General features: G+C 33.3%; 1 protein-coding gene across 3 annotated transcripts in view; it reads left to right on the forward strand.

Moving 5' to 3' along the window:
- Window positions 1-203: 203 nt before the first annotated feature.
- Window positions 204-19,469, forward strand: part of POT1 (protection of telomeres 1) — a 70,633-nt gene continuing 51,367 nt past the window's right edge. The window contains exons 1-6 of one of the 3 annotated variants that reach the window (XM_036864040.1): window positions 204-478; window positions 1,151-1,438; window positions 3,064-3,136; window positions 6,244-6,335; window positions 18,389-18,502; window positions 19,310-19,357. In XM_036864040.1, coding sequence (XP_036719935.1) covers window positions 1,316-1,438; window positions 3,064-3,136; window positions 6,244-6,335; window positions 18,389-18,502; window positions 19,310-19,357 — 450 coding nt within the window. In that variant the 5' untranslated portion in view covers window positions 204-478; window positions 1,151-1,315. The remainder of the gene's footprint in view (window positions 479-1,150; window positions 1,439-3,063; window positions 3,137-6,243; window positions 6,336-18,388; window positions 18,503-19,309; window positions 19,358-19,469) is intronic. The other 2 variants (XM_036864041.1, XM_036864042.1) reach the window with 2 other exon arrangements.

A 19,469-nucleotide genomic window follows, 5' to 3' on the forward strand; every position in this document is an offset into this window, starting at 1 on the left:
ACCAAACGGAACCTTTAAACCCGCTCTGGTTTTGGAGAGGCTTTTCATTGGTTACAGGATTTAGGAAACACGGCGCATAGCGTTCCCGTCTCCCCCCGCCCCGCACCCCCCTCCCCCACCCCCGCCCCGACACGGCTTGCCCAAAATAGGCGGGGGCGGGGCTAAGGGGAGCGGAGGAAATTCGGGGAGCGGGAGAAGTACAGCCGCCCCACGCTTCCCCAGGTGCCGCACCCTCTAGGTGTTCCGTGAAATTTCCAGGGCATTTTAGGCCTGGAAACCGTCTCGCAACTCGTCCTTCCAAGCGCCCAGGAGGAAGAGGCTGATTACACCCCCACCACCGACCGTGTACGCATGCGTGGGACTGGGTTGCTAGCGTGCGTGTGACGTCACGGGCGCGCCAGTCTGAACGCTTCCTAGTTTCTCTTTAGAGCGCTGGTCAATTTCCACGTACGTTTGGAGTTCGTTGCTTGGGTACAAGGTGAGTCGGGACCTGAACCAGTATTATGAAGAGGCTGATTTAATTTAGATCAAAATTTGGAGGAGTTATTGCAGAGAAACTCTTCGTACTTGTCTTTCTCGTGAGCTTGCTGTGTTGAGCATCTTGCTTGGCGTTTTGTGAGCAGCTGACTTGAGTTAATGCAGGTCCCCGCCCTCTAGACGGTCAACTGGCTTGGAGAAGCTTGGTGGGCACACACTAAAATTAAATATCGACACTAGCTCGTGTCCCAGGCAAGAAGTTTGAGAAAAAAGATTGACTCTGAAATGCACAAGTTAACATCAGTTCAATAGTCGTTTCTTTCGATTGCATAGGGGCTGGAGGGGGGGAGGCAACTGATATATTTTGGAGTAATAAGCTTTTGGTGCACAATTTGCCCACACAATATTACAACTGCCAAAGGGATTAAAAAACAAACCCCAAACTTTTCAACCTCCCTTCCCTTCCCCAATAGTTTGTACATTTTAAAGCACAGTACTAAAGGGAATTGCTAGTGCAGTGTTCACAGATCCTAAAACTGGCTTTTAGAAGTAGTTCTTTAAATACAAAACTAAGTAAAAAAGGGTTAAGTTTCAATGCCTTAGGAGGATGCGTGTATTGGTCCCTGTAATAAAATTATAGAATAATCCATCCTTCCTCCCTTTCCCCCAACAGTGATGACTAACTTAAAGGAAAGGAAAAGCAAAACTAAATCAAAGAAGCTTAAAGCAAATTATTGACTACATTTTGGATAAAACGCTGGGCTTTGTGTTTTCAGCAGTAAGCTATCAACTTCCCTAACTGAATTTGCTTTCCACGGCACTGTGAAGCAGATCTGATATGCCACTTGAATTAATAAAAGAAGTCAAAGGAGTGCCTGAAGTTGATCTGCTAAGTAAATTACACAAAGTAGATTTCAGATACCTACAGCCAGGTTGTGATTATAGCAGGAAATATATCGAGGTAAGAATTTTCATAACTCAGAATAGTTGTCTTTTGTTTTCAGCAGTTGGATTGTCTAGTGCCTAGGTGTGGTTTTTCTTTGAATTTCTCTTGCTTGTGGGTGGTAACTGAGCTTCTTGGATCCACAAGTCTATGTTTTTCATCAAATTAGGGATATTATTGGCTAATGTTTCTTGGATTTTTTTTTTTAGTATATTATTACTCTTTTCTCCTTCTGGATGTCAGTTACATGTATGTTTGTATGTTGGGCTGTTTGATATTGTACTTCTGGTCTCTGAGGTAGTTTGTTTTTCTTCAGTACTATTTTGTTTTTGTTTTGTTTTTTGGCTGAGAGGGATTTTCAGATTGTGGAATTTCTGTTCTGTCTTTAAGTTTACTGAACTTTTTTTTTGGTTATATCCAATATTCTTTTATGCATATTTAGTGAATTTTAAATTTTAGTTATTGTATATTTAAGTTTTGGACAAAGTTAAGAATGCTGGGAAGGAGGTAAGGGGCTTACTGATAAAATGGGTCTGAGAGTAAAAGAAGGAGAAATAATGCCACACTTCAGTTTTGCCCTTCTAATCAATATTCTCCATGTAGACATTTATCTTTTATTCCTTTATTTTCCATTTTCCTTATATTTCATATGAAATAGAGTATTACGTATTACAGTTGGTCTTCTCTACTTCATTGAATTTAAGTTCCTAATCAAATGCTTGTTAGTATTTGCAAACTCATTTTGCATTTGGTTGATTTGGATGATGTTTCTTGCATACTTGTATTTATTAATAAAGTGCTGTGATTAGATTCCTTTTCTTTGTGACAAGTCATTAATACTAATTATTACTGAGCTGTATCTAACTTTATCATTCTTATTTTGTGTTTGATATAGAAGCATTTAAATGAAATATTTTTTAAATTCTAGCACTTTTATTAGTGTTACTAAAATAAACCCTTTTAGATATAAGTGAAACGTCAGTTTGAATTCTTAAATTCCTTTGTCTAACCTGCACGTGTCTGTAGATATCTCAAGAAACATAAATATGTTTCTTGAATTTTATTAAATACATTTTACTGTGAAATTCATTGTTTTTAGTATACAGTTCTGTGAGTTTTGAGAGATATATAAAAACGTATAACTACAACCATAATCAAGGTATAGAACAGACAATCACCCCCCTAAAAAAAATTTTATAGTCAGCTGCTACCCTAATTTCAGTCCCTGGCAACCACTTTTGACCAGTTTTCTGAGAGTATACAGTATTCTTGCTTTTCAAGAATGCCATGTAAATTGAATCATACAGTATGTAGCCTTTTATTTTTTTAATTGAAATATAGTTGATGTACAATATTATATGTTACAGGTATCAGTAGGTAGCCTTTTGATTCTGGCTTCTTTCACTCAGTACATTTGAGATTCTTCAGGTTGTTGAGTTTATCAATAGTATTACTTTTTATTGGTTGCTAGAATTCCATCACAGTCTGTTTATCCATTCCCCAGTGTAGCAGTACTTGGATTCTTTCCAATATTTTGTAATGGTGAATAAAGCAAATTAAAAAATTTATTCTAATTTTTACTTGTATCTTGGTGTTATAATCTCTTTTGGCTTTTCTGTGTAACTGTTTTTCTCTCGTTTCAGGGAAAACTCTCACTTATCTCTTCTTTAACTTATGGTGGAAACAGAAGAGCTGTTTTGAAGATTGGACTACAAGGTATATAAGAAGACCATTTCTGCTTAACTTTTTGCTTGTAATCTAGAAATGGGTAACTTTATATATGTATACATACACACATAAGCACAAAAATCATTTCTAGTATAAAAATCTATGGAGTGAAAGGTTATTCTTTTCCTCTCTAAATTTTTTTCTCCAAAGTCTATCCTCTCCCCATTCCCCCATTGCTTCTGTTTTACTTCAGATTCCTTTAACGTCCTATCTAGACTATTACAATAACTAACTCATCCCCCTACTTCTAGTTTCACTAATGTGACCCAAACAACTTAGCAAATTTTAAGAAAATGCTACTTTCAGCATGTTATTTCTTACCCAGGTGTAGTTACATGAGAGATAATTCTTCTTCCTAGTAACCCTTAAATAATCCTGGTAAGAGCTTAGAATACTTGGGGACCGAAGTAAATCTCATCTGAAGTCTGAAATTAGTTGAATGAATGAAGAATGATCTACAGCAGTGAATGGGAAACAAACTTTGAACCACATTTGTACAACTATTGAAAACCAGATATATATCAGACACTGTTCTAAGTACAGGGAATATAGCAGTGACCAAAACAACGTTCTTGCATTCATGGAGTGTACATTGTAGGGGAATAAATAAATTCAACAAATAATTATATAAAGTAATAATTGATAGAAATGTGGTTTGTAGACAAATAGAGCAGGATAAGGTGGTATGCCTGATGTATTATCCTTTTATATATTCCTAGGTATGATTTGCTAGTATTTTGTTAAGGATTTTTGCATTTAAATTTATGAAAAATATGATAGGAATCTGTCTTTTCCTGTAGTGATTGGTAATTTATGTTTCTAAGGGAATTTATCAGGTCATCTTGGTTGTCAGATATATTGGCATAAAGTCATTCATAATATACTTTTTATATGCTTTTAATGTTGGTGGGATCTGTAATGGTGTCCCATTTCACTAATTTGATAATTTGTGACTATTTTCTCTCTCTCTCTCTCTCTTACTTTTTTTTCTGATCATTCTGGCTAGAGATTTATTTTACTGATCTTTAAAATCAGCCTTTCTTTTCATTAATTTTTCTCTATTTTCCAGTTTTCAGTAACATTTCTTCTCTGTTAATCTGCTGTTAACGCCAATCAGTGTACTATTAGCTTCTAATATTATATTTTTCAACTCTGGAAGTTCATCTTGAGTTTTTTCATATCTGCAAGTTCTCCTCACCTATTTTCTTCTACTTCCTTGAACATGTACTTTTAATAACTGTTGCAAAGTCTTCTTTGGCAATCCTATCATCGCTGTCATTTCTGAGTTCTTTTCTATTGATTCCCTGCCCCCCCCCCCACCATCCTTATGTGTTTTTCCTTTCTGTATGGTTGGCAGTTTTTTAACCGGATCCTGGACATTTAGAATTTTATATTATCAAATATTGGATTTATTTGTAATCCTTTAAATATTATTTGTCTTTGTTTTGGAATACTATAAATTCTCTTGGAATCAGTTTGATTAGCTTTTTTAGGATGGGTCTAGAGCAGCCTTTATTTGGGGGCTAATTTGCCCTTATCACTAAGGAAGTGCCCTTCTGACAAGTTTACTATGTGTTTTGTGTATGAGGATTCCACTCTGGCTGGTTGGAACCAGAACAGTTCACAGCCCTCTGTAAGTCTCAGAATTGTTCTGCCTGTTTCTTTCAAGTGGTTCTAATCCCTTTCCTCCTGTGCTTTTGGAGATCAGTACTCAACCAGAGACCAGAAGGCACCCATCTCCAGAGCACTCTTATCTATGCTGCTGTCTTCCTTTCAGCACCATGTCATGCAGATTCTAGCTGCCTTGTTGTCCTCAAATCTGAACTCTTCTGAATTCAGTGAGGCTGTTGGGCCTTCTTTGGATTTTTACATCCATTTTCTGCTGCCTGGAAACTCTTTCCAGGAAGTAAGCTGGAGCTATTGCTTTGTTTTCCCTCTCAAAGAGATCACTTACCTGCACCTACTGTTGTCCAGTGTCTGAAAACTGTTGTTTTATATATTTTTTCTTGGTTTTCTAGTTGCTTTAAGGCCAGACAACAAATCCCATCCCTGTTACTCTGTCATGGCCAGAAATAGACATTTGATAGGTCATTTAAGATGTTAAAGAAGTAAGTTATGTCTCGATTAAAGACCATTGTATTTTTGTTTTTAAGGAACATTAGTGTTTCAGTTTATGTATATACTTGTTTTGAGGAGTTGGATGAAAGAGGTAAGTGAAAGGCAATAGGCAGATGTAGTTGTTTCATTGCTGGTGATAAAGTAGCAGATTCAAGAGTTTTAAGTTACACTGCAAATTTTGGAAAGATATTTCATGTACTTCATAGATGCATGAAAGTCTGATATGAAGGCAGTTTCTTCGAGTAGTTGAATGTTTGAAAGCTGATGTTAATGAGACCTCCCTCAGATGATATAGTAATTGAATCTTAGCATTTGGACTTGCTTCAGTGGTTCTAGGAGGTGGCCTCTGGAGAATGAAGATTATGGAGATTCTTCACCAAAGCCTTGAATATCCAAATGAAATTATTGTAGAATGTTTGTTTCTTCTTTTCCAAGTAATTTTCATTGTCAAAATCACAGATAGCTTGGTTTTTACACACACATGCTCTTTTATTCTTCAATATATGGGTGCTGGGGGAGAAGAACACACTTCCCTAGATTAAAACTTCATGTTTTAATAATTATAGATTACCAGAAGATCAGTAAAAATGAAGTATTTGGGGAATGATATGTTATACACTATAAAAATTGAATAATTGTATCTTATTCAGTTCTTTTGATCATAACCATGTGAAAATAAATTGAAAGTGGTCATTATATGATGTTAATGTAGTATTTACAGAAACTTGTGAAACATATTTTAGGTGAAACTAGTTATAATTTTGGCTTTCACGCCTAGTAGCATTCTATACATTATTTTTATGATACTTAAGGTGTTAAGAGTAAACTACAAGTGAATTATAAACATTTTAATTACTCTTCTTCATGATTATATTTTGAAGTAACTATAGTTTTTAGAATTTAGTTGTCATCAATTTTCTTGTCTAGAGCACTTTTATATCTAAAGTGTTTTTCTGTGTGTCTGTGTTTCTCCACAGAACAAGAAAATTCAAATTCGGAGATCAACACCATCAGTGTATTATTTTTTGGAAAATTAGCAAAGGACTGTGCTAAAGTTTTCTATGAAGGGGTAAAGTATTTTTATATTACTTTATCTTTTTCACAATAGACTAATTATTGATGATGCTGTATTTATCCTATAGGCCATTTTTTAGTGATTCATTATATATTTGTAGATATATGAAAAACTATACTTAAAAAAGGAACATTTTTAAAATTGAACACTCGTAAGAGGTTAGTAAAACTTATCATTGACATAAAAAGGGACAATTTTTCCTCTCACTTAAGTTTAATTTTTAGTATTCAGTAGAATATCTTAAAGATATGTACATTTTCTCTTCACTTAATTAAAAAATAATTCTCACTAAAAAATAATGAGCTATAACTCTGTATTTTTATAATATTTTCTATAATTGTTATAAAAATAAATGCCTGCTAAATCCCCAACAAGATAATACCAAACCAAACACAACAGCATATTAAAAGGAGTAAACACCATGACCAAGGGGGATTTATCCCAGAAATGAAGTTTGGTTCAACATAGGAAAATCAATCATTGTAATACATCACAGTAATAGAGCAAAGGGAAAAAAACACAATCGTCTTAATTGATGCAGGAAAGGCATTTGAAAAATTCTACACACTTTCATAATCAAAACACTCAGAAAACTGGGAATAGAAGGGAACATCTCGACATAGTAAAGATCAATTATGAAAAACCTACAGCTAACATCATACTCAGTGGTGAAAGACTGAAAGCATTCCTCCTAAGGTTAGGAACAGGACAAGGACGCTTGCTTTCACCACTGTTATTCAACGTTGTACTGGAACTTCTAGCCAGAGCAACTAAATAAGAAAGAAATAAAAGACATCTAAGTTGTAAAAGAAGAAGTAAAACTATCTCCCTTCTCAGGTGACATGATCTAATATATAGAAAATCTTAAAGAATCCAAAAGAAAGCTACTAGGGCTAATACATGAATTTAGCAATGTTGCAGGTTACAAGATCAACACACTAAAATCAGTAGCACCATCCAGTAGAACTGTTTGCGATGATGGAAATGTTCTATATCTGTGCTGTCAGTATGGTAGCCACTAGTCATATGTGGCCAATGAGCACTTAAAATATGGCTAGTACAGCTGAGGAACTAAATTTTAAACTTTGTATAATATCATTTTAATTAAATTTAAATAACCACATATGGCTAGTTGATACTGTATTGGACAGCACATCTCCAGAAATTAACCACTGTTTGGTGTATAATCTTACAGATTTTTCTGCATGTGTATTAAAATGATTTAAAATTAACTTTCTGTAAGAATCTCATAACATCTTTGATGTTAATTGGAGATCCTCTAGATACTTGCAAAACCAGTTTTGGCAATTAACCAATATTGAAGCATATAGCTATAAAACATTGTTGAGTCATTGATAAGTCTCCAAATAAGTTGCTCAGAGTTAGACAGTACTTCTATAATGATGTTGCAGGAATATTAGATATATGGTTTCAATCCTTTTTGAATTATGATTGTTACTAATAAGTAAATGGCATGGGAAAAAACAATGGTTTCTGCAAAACGACACAGTCAGATGAGATTGTCTGTACTCTGTCTCTTTTTTCATTTAGGTTCAGTATACATTTATTAAGGGCTGATATTTTGCTTGACTCTGTGCTAGGCTCTGGAGAAACCAAAATGAATAAGACACAGTGCTTGACCTTATGGAGTCCACTATCTGTAGTCTAATGGAAAATCATTTAATGGTGGTAACTATAATAGAACTGGAATAGCAGCCTCAATAAACTGAATCTGCCTGGAGGATATGGGGAAAAACATCAAAGAGTAGGCACTTAGTTTTTTAGTGGGATATTTTATTTGTTAGTCTTTGAACTTTTTATTATGAAAAATTTCTAACATATATGTAAGTGGTGAGAATTGTATAACGACTGTCCATATTCCAAATATCTAACTTCAGTTATCAGCATTCAGGCTCTTATTTCATGTTTCATCTTTTCATTTTACTGCCACAAATTATTTTGAGGCAAATATCAGGAATTATATAATTTAAACCCTAAAACTTGCAGTATGTAAAAGAGAAAGCATCCTAAAATTATATGTGTATGTGTATATGTATATATACAAATGAATACATACCATAGTACAATTATACTACTGAAATATTAACATCAGCTTTTATAAGCCATGAAATATCATCAATGTATTCATGTATATACATATACAATACATTGTATTGTATGTACAATACAATACATATACAATGTATTCATGTATATACATATCTATGTATATCTATGTGTCTTACTATCTATTTGAATAAACACAATTTCATCATTATGCCTAAATAATTTAACAGTAATTCCTCTATATAATCAAATATCAAGTCAGTGTTCCCATTTCCCTGATGCTCTCATAAATTATTTTTACATTTATTTTCTTCTACCAGGAGGAGACTTTAGGTAGGGAGCTCAGTGAGGAGACCTTAACAGTAATTCAGAAGCTATTGTGTATGTGTAAAGACCAAAACTAAAGCGATTGTTGAATTGACATAGAATTGATTAGTTGTATATGTGTGTGTGTGTGTGTGTGTGTGTGTGTGTGTGTGTGTGTGTAGTTTGGAGAACTGATCTAAGAAAACTGTATGATTTATGTTAGAGAATGTTTTGCCTGTGTTCTCTCCTAGGAGTTTTTTGCTAAGTTTCTCTAAGGAGGTGGTAAATCAGTTAATTTTTTCTTAATTTATGATTTGAACAAAGGAAAGAATTAGTGTAGTGATTTTTTTTCTCAGTGAAAAGCTGTTATTAAATCAGTGGTATATCTTAAAATCTTACTTTACAATTTGAAGAAATCAAATAGTTGCCATGCAATTCATGTCCAGAAATTCCTAGGACAGTTCATTACACTGTTTCTCTCAGAATGATAACTAGACTAATTTTTGATGCAATTTTAAAAACTTTGAATGAGATATAGTTTTAATGTGGTTGGTATGGCACTGTGAAGTTCTAGAGGCAAGTATACTAAAAAAGTACTATCTGACAGTCTTATCAAGAAAGGGGACTAGGAAATAAAGTATATAAAGCATGTGTACACACACACACACATACACACACACACACACACACACACACACACACACACAATCATACATGCTTGAGGCCGTTTAGGTAGGGTAGGATCCAGTATCTCTCTATAGCTATTTCGATGAGGCACTTTTGTGGGTGGCTCCAGTAAAGGCCTGTTATTGTTCCTTATTATTATTCTTCTTGCCCTTAAAGGCATGACTTTATTTCAGCTTTGTTAAAATAATTAATATTTATGATGACAGTTCTGAATTATTAAGAATTCAGTGTTTAATAAGTCCCCAAATCATGCCATTTTTTAAGGAAGATATTCTTCAGAAATGATGAGAGTGAGGGAGGGAGAGGAATGAAAGTGAGAATACTAAGCAGGTGTTTAACAGGGAAAGATTCACTTATTTAGAAAAATAACTTACATATTTTTCCCTTGAACTAGAAAACAATTTTTCTATTACAATACTTTGATGAGATAGGGGAAAATGAAAAAAAATCAGTTTAATGACTAATTTGCATGTGGATGCTAAGTTATAACAGATATTTTCTCTGGCTGCCCATCCTTCAAAACAAACAAACAAAAAAACCCCCAAATCAGTGTATTAACAGCTTTCTCATTCTTCAGGCTGTTAGGTATGCATAGGCAAGTTTTGCGATAGTACATTGAATTAGTAATATTTAGTTTTCATGGGTTATAGAATATTTGAAATATACATGAAATGTAGTTTCATGTTCTTATTTCAGATGAACTCTTTCCTTTCTGTAAAGAAGTACACTTTTAACAGTTTTAGAGATTTCAAGGACCTGGGCCAGGAAATAATAGCCTACTTCCTTTCAATTTGCTAAGATCATTAAAGTTGCCTTTCTTTTCTTCGATCCTGATATATTTTTTAATAAGTACGACATTACACTCTCTGCTTCAGTTTCCTTCAGGGAAGAAAAGTTGATTTTAATGCATGATCAGGAAGAGGCTTTAGCATCCTGTTTTAAGAGTCAACTGGCAATAAAACTAAAGCCTGCTTCATTTTTATGAAAGGGCCTATAGTTTATAGATGAAGATGAGACCCTAGGGTGCTCGGGTCTCCAGTGAATCCCCAACAGTGTATAGATAGCCAAAAAAGGTTCTTCAGTCAACTAAAAGTGTATGTAAATGTATTTATGTATTTTTTTTCCCCTCTGAGGAGGCCATCTGTAACTATTACCTCATTCTCAAAGAGATCCATGAACATATGATCATCAAGAACTGCTTTTTAAAGGCCCAATTTCATGATTCTATCTCAGTATATAGTTGAGTTAATATTGAACTCCAAGAGCAATTAGCTCTTTGCCCACATTATACAGAAATAATAATGATCTGATATTAGAAGTTGGTATCTTACAAAAATCTTCTTGTATTATTTTTAGAAAAGTTGTATGTTCATGAAAGTCAAGTGCTAATATGAATGTAATGCTTTAATCTTCTTAAAGAATTTTTTGAAACATTTTACAAAGACAATACAAAAGAATCTTTGGAGGAAATGTTCTAGGTAGAGTTGCTATTAGAGAGGTTTGTGTGTATTACATTTATTATGCATATATTAATTTTTTTTTTTTTACATTAGTGCATAGATCTCTGTTTATCTTATACTTCCTTCTTCCTCATTAGTCCTGGGTGTCTCTGACTGTGTATGTGTGTGTGCGTATGAATATGTGTGTTTGTTTTTGGAGGGGTTCATAATTAAAGAGCTCTTCTGGCTGGCATGTTTGGATGTTTTGAAGTGAAATGATATAAAGAGATCGCAAATTCTAATTTTTAGTGATGTAAGGAGATTGAAGAACTTACTTTTCTGTTTTTTTTCTGTCCTTTATTTTACATAGTTCAATAGCAAAGGCCATACTTAAGAGGCTGTTAGATTTTGCTTAAGCTTAGGCAACAAAACACATTTGTTTATTTTTCAAACATTTATTAAAGCTAGCTTCTAATGCTTAATCAGGTTTTTGGAATCTTTTACTAAAATATGGTACTAGTCTTTTATCTATTATATTACTAATCTTTTATTGAGAATATCATATTACATTTGTATGGAACTTTACAGATTGCAAAGTGCTTCCATATACGTTTATCATTTGAGCCATTAGTAACCCTCTGTCCTGATGGTCAGTAGTACTGTTATTCTAAAGCTAACCTTGTAGTAAGTACAGAAACTACTCTGTCTCCACGACTGTATTTTTTTCCTGCCTCAAGGAGATATTATGGGCTTGAATTAGGTCTTGCAAATATTTGCCCTAGAAGATTTTGTTCTTCTTGTGTGGCCATGGTTTTAAAAGCCTTCAAGCAGCATGGAAGGGCATAACCAGAAAAATAAAAGCTGCCCCACTCACTCTGAACCCACTCTCATTACCTACTCCCATTATAAGATAAAACCACTGCTATGTCTTTTTTTGTTTTGGTATCCTTCCAGCTTTTATATATGTGTGTATATATGTATACTTATGTATGTATGTATGTATCTTTATATACATATAAATATATATGTACATTTTCTACCAAATGACATCATACTATCCATGTTTTGTAAATTGCTTTATTTTACAACGTATCTTGGACATCTTAGAGAAGTGTTTTAAAAATAAATACATGGTATTGAATATTAGGGATCTGTTTGCTTATATTTTAAATACGTTTTTATCTTTATCCTTCCTTAACATTCTTGTATTTATTAAATTCTTACCTGAGAAATAATATAAAAGGTTTATAATATAATGAATTAGCAAAACATGTACGTGTATCTATAAAACATGTATGATATATTAGATATTAATATTTTTCCTAACTGATATGAAAGGTGCCTTCTGCTTTTGAAATATATTTTAAATAGGTATTCATTAGAATAGAATAGAACTATACAACTAATTAGTACTTGTCAGGTAATAGGATGTTGGTAATGGTAAGTCAAGGTTTCTCCTTTTAAAATATAATGGTGAGAAGACTGAGGTCACAATTTAGTTTAAATTCTTTCTGCGTTTAAAATCACGAATGTTGATCATTTGGGAGGTCTAATTAGGCTATTTATTTTAGAGTTTATAGTATTAAGGTTAAAGATTGTTGCAAATCAAAGGTAAAACTTTTTGCATAAAAGAATGAATTTTTATTGTAGAGAGGTGGATGGACCTAGAGACTGTCATACAGAGTGAAGTAAGTCAGAAAGAGAAAAACAAATACCGTATGCTAACACATATATATGGAATCTAAATTTTAAAAAAATAAATTAATTAAAAAAAATTTTTTTAAGTAAATAAAAAAAAGAAAAAGAAAGAAAGAGAAAAAAAAAAAGGTCAGAAGAACCTAGGGGCAAGACGGGAATAAAGATGCAGACCTGCTAGAGAATGGACTTGAGGATACGTGGAGGGGGAAGGGTAAGCTGGGACAAAGTGAGAGAGTGTCATTGACATATATACACTACCAAACGTAAAATAGATAGCTAGTGGGAAGCAGCCGCATGCACAGGGAGATCAGCTTGGTGCTTTGTTACCACCTAGAGTGGTGGGATAGGGAGGGTGAGAGGGAGGGAGACACAAGAGGGAGGAGATATGGGGATATATGTATATGTATAACTGATTCACTTTGTTATAAAGCAAAAACTAACCCAACATCCTAAAGCAGTTATACTATAATAATGATGTTAAAAAAATTTTTTTAATTAAAAAATAAAATAAATAAATAAATGTGGACATACACAGGGTAAAAAAAAAAGAATGAATTTTTATAGCTTGATTCTTACACCATTCTTCTTTGTCACTTGTTTCCTTAAGATTAATTCTGTATTTGAATACAGCAATCCTACAACATCTTTGCTTTGCTAGATTAATGGTACATTTTGTGGGAATACAAATGGTCTAATTGAAATTCCCTCCATCTGAGGCATTTTTTTCAGTTTTAACTTTCATTTCAAGAAAGTTTGAATGTTAATATGTAGATATAAAATAGGAAAGACTTTTCCAAAGTATTTTAAAAGTTTAAAAAAAGGTCTTATCACAAAACTGTCAAAGTTACAGACATTTGTTAATACGTTTTTTCCCATTCCTGTAAGATTTAGTTCTGAAAGAGGAGGTAGAGTAGTACCTACCATGGACGTCAGGAGATCTGGGTTCTTGTCTTAGTCTACAACTAATTAGCTGTGTGTGACCTTAAACTGCTCATTTATTCTCTCTGGCCCTTATTTTCTTATCTGAAAGATGAAGGTGTTTGATTACACGATCTCTAAGGTCCTTCACAATTCTAAAATGCTAAGATTCTATGAAGTAAGTTTTGTAGTAGTTGTATAGTTTGTGTTAAAATTTAATGAAGGTATATTTTATGTAATGTGTGTGTGGTGTGTGTTTGTGTGTGTACATTCATATATTTAGGTATTCACTGAGTTGTCTAAACACTTGTCGAATGTTTTTTGTCTTCTATGCTCCATGTCAGAGACATTTTAACTGAATAAGACAGTTATGGACCTTGCCTTCGTGGAATAGTTTTCAATGGAGAAGAGTGGAATTAAACAACTGTTATGTAATTAATTATTTTATCCAGATATGATAGGTACTAAGAAGATTGAGTAGCAGAATGAGAAAAATAGCAGAAAGAATGAACATAGGGGTATTGGGAGAGTAGATAAGTAAGAGAAAACAGCATATACAGAGGCCCTGAGTGAGGATCCTGGAATGCTAAGGAATTATGGTAAAGCAGAGTTCCAGAGTGAGTCACATGAAATGCGGCTGGTGAGCTGGTTGGGCATCAGATCATAAAATGATTTGTAGACCATTTAAAGATTTTGGTTTTTATGCTAATATTACATATATTACTTCCAATTATGTCCTTGGTGTTACATGATCCAATAAGTGCTAATACCCATGAAATACATTTTTTATGTTAAAGAAACATTTTCTGTCAATCACTGCACTATCAATGACATCAGGTCCCTGGTTTTTCCCTGTACCCTTTCACTCTTTAACAGTGTTTTAAGATGTGATAACCTAACAATATTTGCAAGGTCAGTATAGTAAAAATTAATGCCTGTTAAAGTCAGATAAGTTTTTCTTTTTGGATTGTCAACTGTTTCATATTTTCTTTGCCCTTTTCCTGCTCAGTGATGACTTGAGAATTTTTAGTATATTATCCATTAAAAATTAGCAAATTAATACACTGGTTTTGTGATTTACATTTTTGTTACCTATTGGTTTGCTTCCTATTTCACCACTGATTGTGTTCCTTATTAGGAGATATTAGCATGTAAAAACCATGGTTGTTTATATGCAAGTAAGTTGTCTGATTTTTTTTTTTCCTTTTAATTGTTCATTTTTAAAGAACACTTAAGTTAAAAAGACCCGTACTGATTTCATTCATTTTCTCTGCGACTCTTTTGCGGTAGAAATAGTCCTGTTGGCTACCCTGAAAATTGTTTAATGATGAGGGCTCAATCTATCTAAGGCACTGTGACAAAAGGGAAATGACCGCTTTGCTGATATCTGAGTATGCTGAGTTATTTCAAAGATTTCATTTCAAATGTGTTTTCACTTTTATAACCTTGATGCAAAGATAGCAATTAAAACCTTATCATTTTTAGTAGCAGAGTTATGCTTCTCAAGCTGCTTTTCTAATACTGTTTTCAGCAGACTGAGATAGGCATCTACTCTGACATATCAGAATACTGTAGTCTCACCACTGAACTGTGTAATTCCCGTTCTTGTTTGAATGGCTTCAGTATGCTATGCTCTTCTCAGAAACTTAGAACAGTGCGTATTAAATCTCATTTTCACCTCAATCTAATGAGTGTTTATACGAACTAAAACAGCCTATTATATATTTATGTTTCTTATCCTCTGTGTATTTGAATTAATTTGAAAGTCATTATGATTAATAAATTCATGGGACATGAATCCTAAGCCATTTATTTTTAGATCTGTATTTCAGTTTCTACCAGTGTTGATTAATTTATTCAACAGATATTTGTTGACCACTGATTATGAACAGAAGCCTCCACTAGTCACTTGTGTGGGATATTCAGATGGATAAGACATTCTTAGTCCCAAGGATCTTACAGAGTTTTAAGGGCAGTAAAAACATTAAGAAAGTTTATAACACACAACATGAAAAATATTGAAATGTGGCATAGGAGAGTTCAGAGGAAGGAAGAATTATTTTTCCTTCTTCCTTCTTTGGGGTACAAGTTAAGCTAAACCTCACAGGGAAGAAGCATTTACAGCCCAGATTTTAAAAGATAGGTACTCAGAAAATGCAAAAAATGTATGAGGAAAAACATTGGGTATATAAGAGAATCTGATTTATTTTGTATTGAATGGCAGTATAGGGAGATAAAGCAGGCAAAGTAAGTTGGGATGAGATCACTGAGGGCCTTCAATGCAATTTATATGTGTAAATTAAATATAAATTCATGTTTATAAATATAAATTGGGGAGGGATAAATTGGGAGTTTGGGATGGATATATACCCACTACTATATATAAAATAGATAACTAATAAGCACCTACTGTATAGCACAGGGAACTCTACTCAATACTCTGTAATGGCATATATGGGGAAAGAATCTAAAAAAGAGTGGATATATGTATATGTATAACTGATTCACTTTGCTGTACACCTGAAACTAACACAACATTGTAAATCAACCATACTCCAATAAAAATTAAAAGTAAAATTACATTAAATTAAATTTAAAAAATAAAACATAAATATAATAAATTGAACATTTATTTTTCTTTTTTATAGCTTTATTGTGTAGCTTAAAATTTTTTTTAAATAACTATATTTTATTTTATTTTTTTTGAATTTTTTAGTTTTACTGATTTTTTTATACATCAGGTTCTTATTAGTTATCTATTTTATACATATTAGTGTATATATGTCAATCCCAATCTCCCAGTTCATCACACTACCACCACCCTCTGCTGCCACTTTCCCCCCTTGGTGTCCATACGTTTGTTCTCTACATCTGTGTCTCTATTTCTGCCCTGCAAACTGGTTCATCTGTACCATTTTTCTAGGTTCCACATATATGCATTAATATACGATATTTGTTTTTCTCTTTCTGACTTACTTCACTCTGTAGGACAGTCTCTAGATCCATCCACGCCTCTACAAATGACCCAATTTCCTTTTTATGGCTGAGTAATATTCCATTGTATATATGTACCACATCTTCTTTATCCATTCGTCTGTCGACAGGCATTTAGGTTCTTAAAAAGTATTTTTGGTTCTTATTTCCGTTTTGTCGATTGTATGCTAGAGGAAAAGTTGTAACTTTTTACTGAGTTGTGTTGCTAATGTTAGAATAGACTTTTGAAAATTTTTTATTATGAATACTGATGTCTTGCTTTTAATGATTTATTCTCTTTATTTAAAAATGTTTTCTCCATCATAAAAGAAATACTTTTATTCTTTAAAAGTTTGGTTTATACAGAAAAATTGAAAAATATGCATTTCTTCCCCTAACACTTGCATTTAGTGTATATCTTTCCGTATATTTATGTTTAAGACATTTTAAAGTAAAATAGAAAATAACATGAGATAGGTTATTTTTTGTATTTTGAAGAGAATTTAGAACTGACAGACCAATGATTTCCCTACTTCTATTTATTTTCCTGTGTTAGTTTGATTAAACAACTTTACATCTTTGACTAAAATCTTAAGTTTTCATTTAAATCAGAATATACTGTTCAAAGGTAAATTGGAAAAACTGCATATTTTTCAGTTATAAAAGTAATTTATTCCAGAAGCACTCTTGCTCTTTATTTTATTCCCCTTTAAAACTGCCTAAACCATGGTACCAACAGAAAATCTTCAGTGGGAAGGAAAATTTTCTCCCACTTAACTGTGAAGAATTGTGTTTATTTAGCATTAACAGCACAGACACAATTATGTTTGCAGTCTCACCTGAAGAAAATAAAATGCAGAAATTTGCAGAGCTAAAATATCTGGATAGGGCCAGAGATTTTAGAAAGGCAATTTATGATCCTTCCTTCGATTCACAGGTAGTTTATGGAGGGCCTACTTTGTGCCAAGCCCTGTAAATACAAAGCAGAATAAGACATGACCCTTGTCTTCAAGGTGCTTACAGCCTAATTAATGGATCTAAATAGAGAATCCTGGGGGTTGACACCACACTCTTATATGTGCAAAATAAAAATCAGTAATGCAGAAGACTTCCATTTGGTAGAAATTAAGATTATTGAAGGAAGCTGACTAAAGTAAAGCCCAGGAATTTCTGTTTATCTTAAGGTTTTGGTGTTAAAATTAGAGGAGTAAGATATAATATGTGTGTGTGTGTGTGTGTGTGTGTATAGATAGACAGATAGATAGATATAGATATATACATAAAATACAGCAAGACAGGACTCACTAAGTGTGGATGTTCCAGTATTTGGAAAATAAGAAAAGGGAGATTTAACTAAAGAATGAGAGAGGCAGGAATAAATGGAGATTGGCTTCTTCTTCTTCTTATAAACCTACGTGGAAAGAGAATATCTTTGTTCTTATTAGTGTATAAATGGAAATGTCTTATTTATGTCTCGTACCCTGGATCTTTATGCTCATGTTAGTTTTATAACAATATGGAGTTCTTGCACTAATGACATGTCTTCCTCAATGTAATCTCTCAGAGATTTAGTTTCATTTAATTTCCATTCTTAATACTGTTGGCTCATCACTGTCTCTTCGTTGTGTTTATTCATGCACACTTATTCACATAAATTGAGATAAACATTGATTTTTGAAGCCCTACTAGATAAATAAAAATTTCTAAGTGATTTAGGTAGTGTTTTCCTGGTCCATTAAGAGGAGCGCTGTACTTATCTATGGCTACATTGCTGATACCCTTTTGTAGGAGGTGGTAGTCTCAATCTTATATTCAGAAAGCATTAAACAAGTTTAGGCTAACCAGCTTTTGATTTTATAGAAATGATTCCTGTTTTTACATAGTAATAAAAATAAGAATCTCTATGGCATTCAGAATTATGGTATTTTGATGATTTTAAAATTATTTTTTTCTATATAGGACACCATTGCAGTGGCCGGATTTGTTATTTTGTCAGCATCTTCATCTACAAGCAGAGATGGTAAACTTTGCTTATTTTTGAAAGCATCTGAGGACTTCAAATCAACTGTTTATGTAAGTGTGCAACTTTTTAGTCTCTAATTATATTGTAGTTTTAATGAGCTAAAGTAATGGAATAGAAGTAGTATTTCTGTGTATCTGCAGATAAACTACTTAGTCTGACTGAATTATTGTAATTAAATATTTTAAGTTTAAAAAATAAAAATCCTTTTCGTGGCTTTATATTTAGAATGATTCCAGGTAGCAGAGAAGGATCCCTTAAAGATAGGTATTTGTTACTGAAATTCTTAAAGCTTCACGGACACTCTAAACCTGATCAATATATTCTTTGCAGTTATACTGTCATCCTCTTTTGATGGTCTGCTTGATTTTATCTTAAATTGATCAGGTGCCCCTTTTTAGGTAAAACTGATTTCCTCCTATTTCATTCTTTATGAAGGTCTTCATCCTCTCCCTCTCACTTCACCACCCCCGCCCCCCCCCCCCCCCCCCCCCCCACGCACACAAACACACACACACTTTTGGAGACTACCTGTTTGGTCAAGGCTGTCAGGTGGAGAAGTAGGGTTGGGTCAAGCTATGTGCCTGCAGACCAACATCTGCCTGTTTTGTTTTGTTTTTTTTTTTTGTCTGAACAGGGCATTTTATGGGCCAGGTTGTGGTTCTATGATATTAAAATTAGTGAATTAAACTGAAGCTTAGCTTAGACAACTTTGTACCTGCACTCTTAATTTGTAAGCTATAACTTTATGCCATTCTGTGAACTGGAATATTATAAAGTGTGTAGCTTTACTACAATTAAAGGTCTGTAATCACATTGGACATGTCTGTATACAAATAAGTCCTCTCTTTTTTTTTCAGGTTTATGTTAAATCCGTAAGAGATTTTTCTACAGAATCAATGTCTTTGGTAAGATGGTATTCATTTTAATTTAGAAATGTACACCCCACACACACATACATATATGTATTTGATCCACTTTATAGACTGATTTTGAAATAGTATCAATACAGTGGGAAAA

Source organism: Balaenoptera musculus, chromosome 9 (assembly GCF_009873245.2).
Source record: "Balaenoptera musculus isolate JJ_BM4_2016_0621 chromosome 9, mBalMus1.pri.v3, whole genome shotgun sequence".
Lineage (NCBI taxonomy): Eukaryota > Metazoa > Chordata > Mammalia > Artiodactyla > Balaenopteridae > Balaenoptera > Balaenoptera musculus.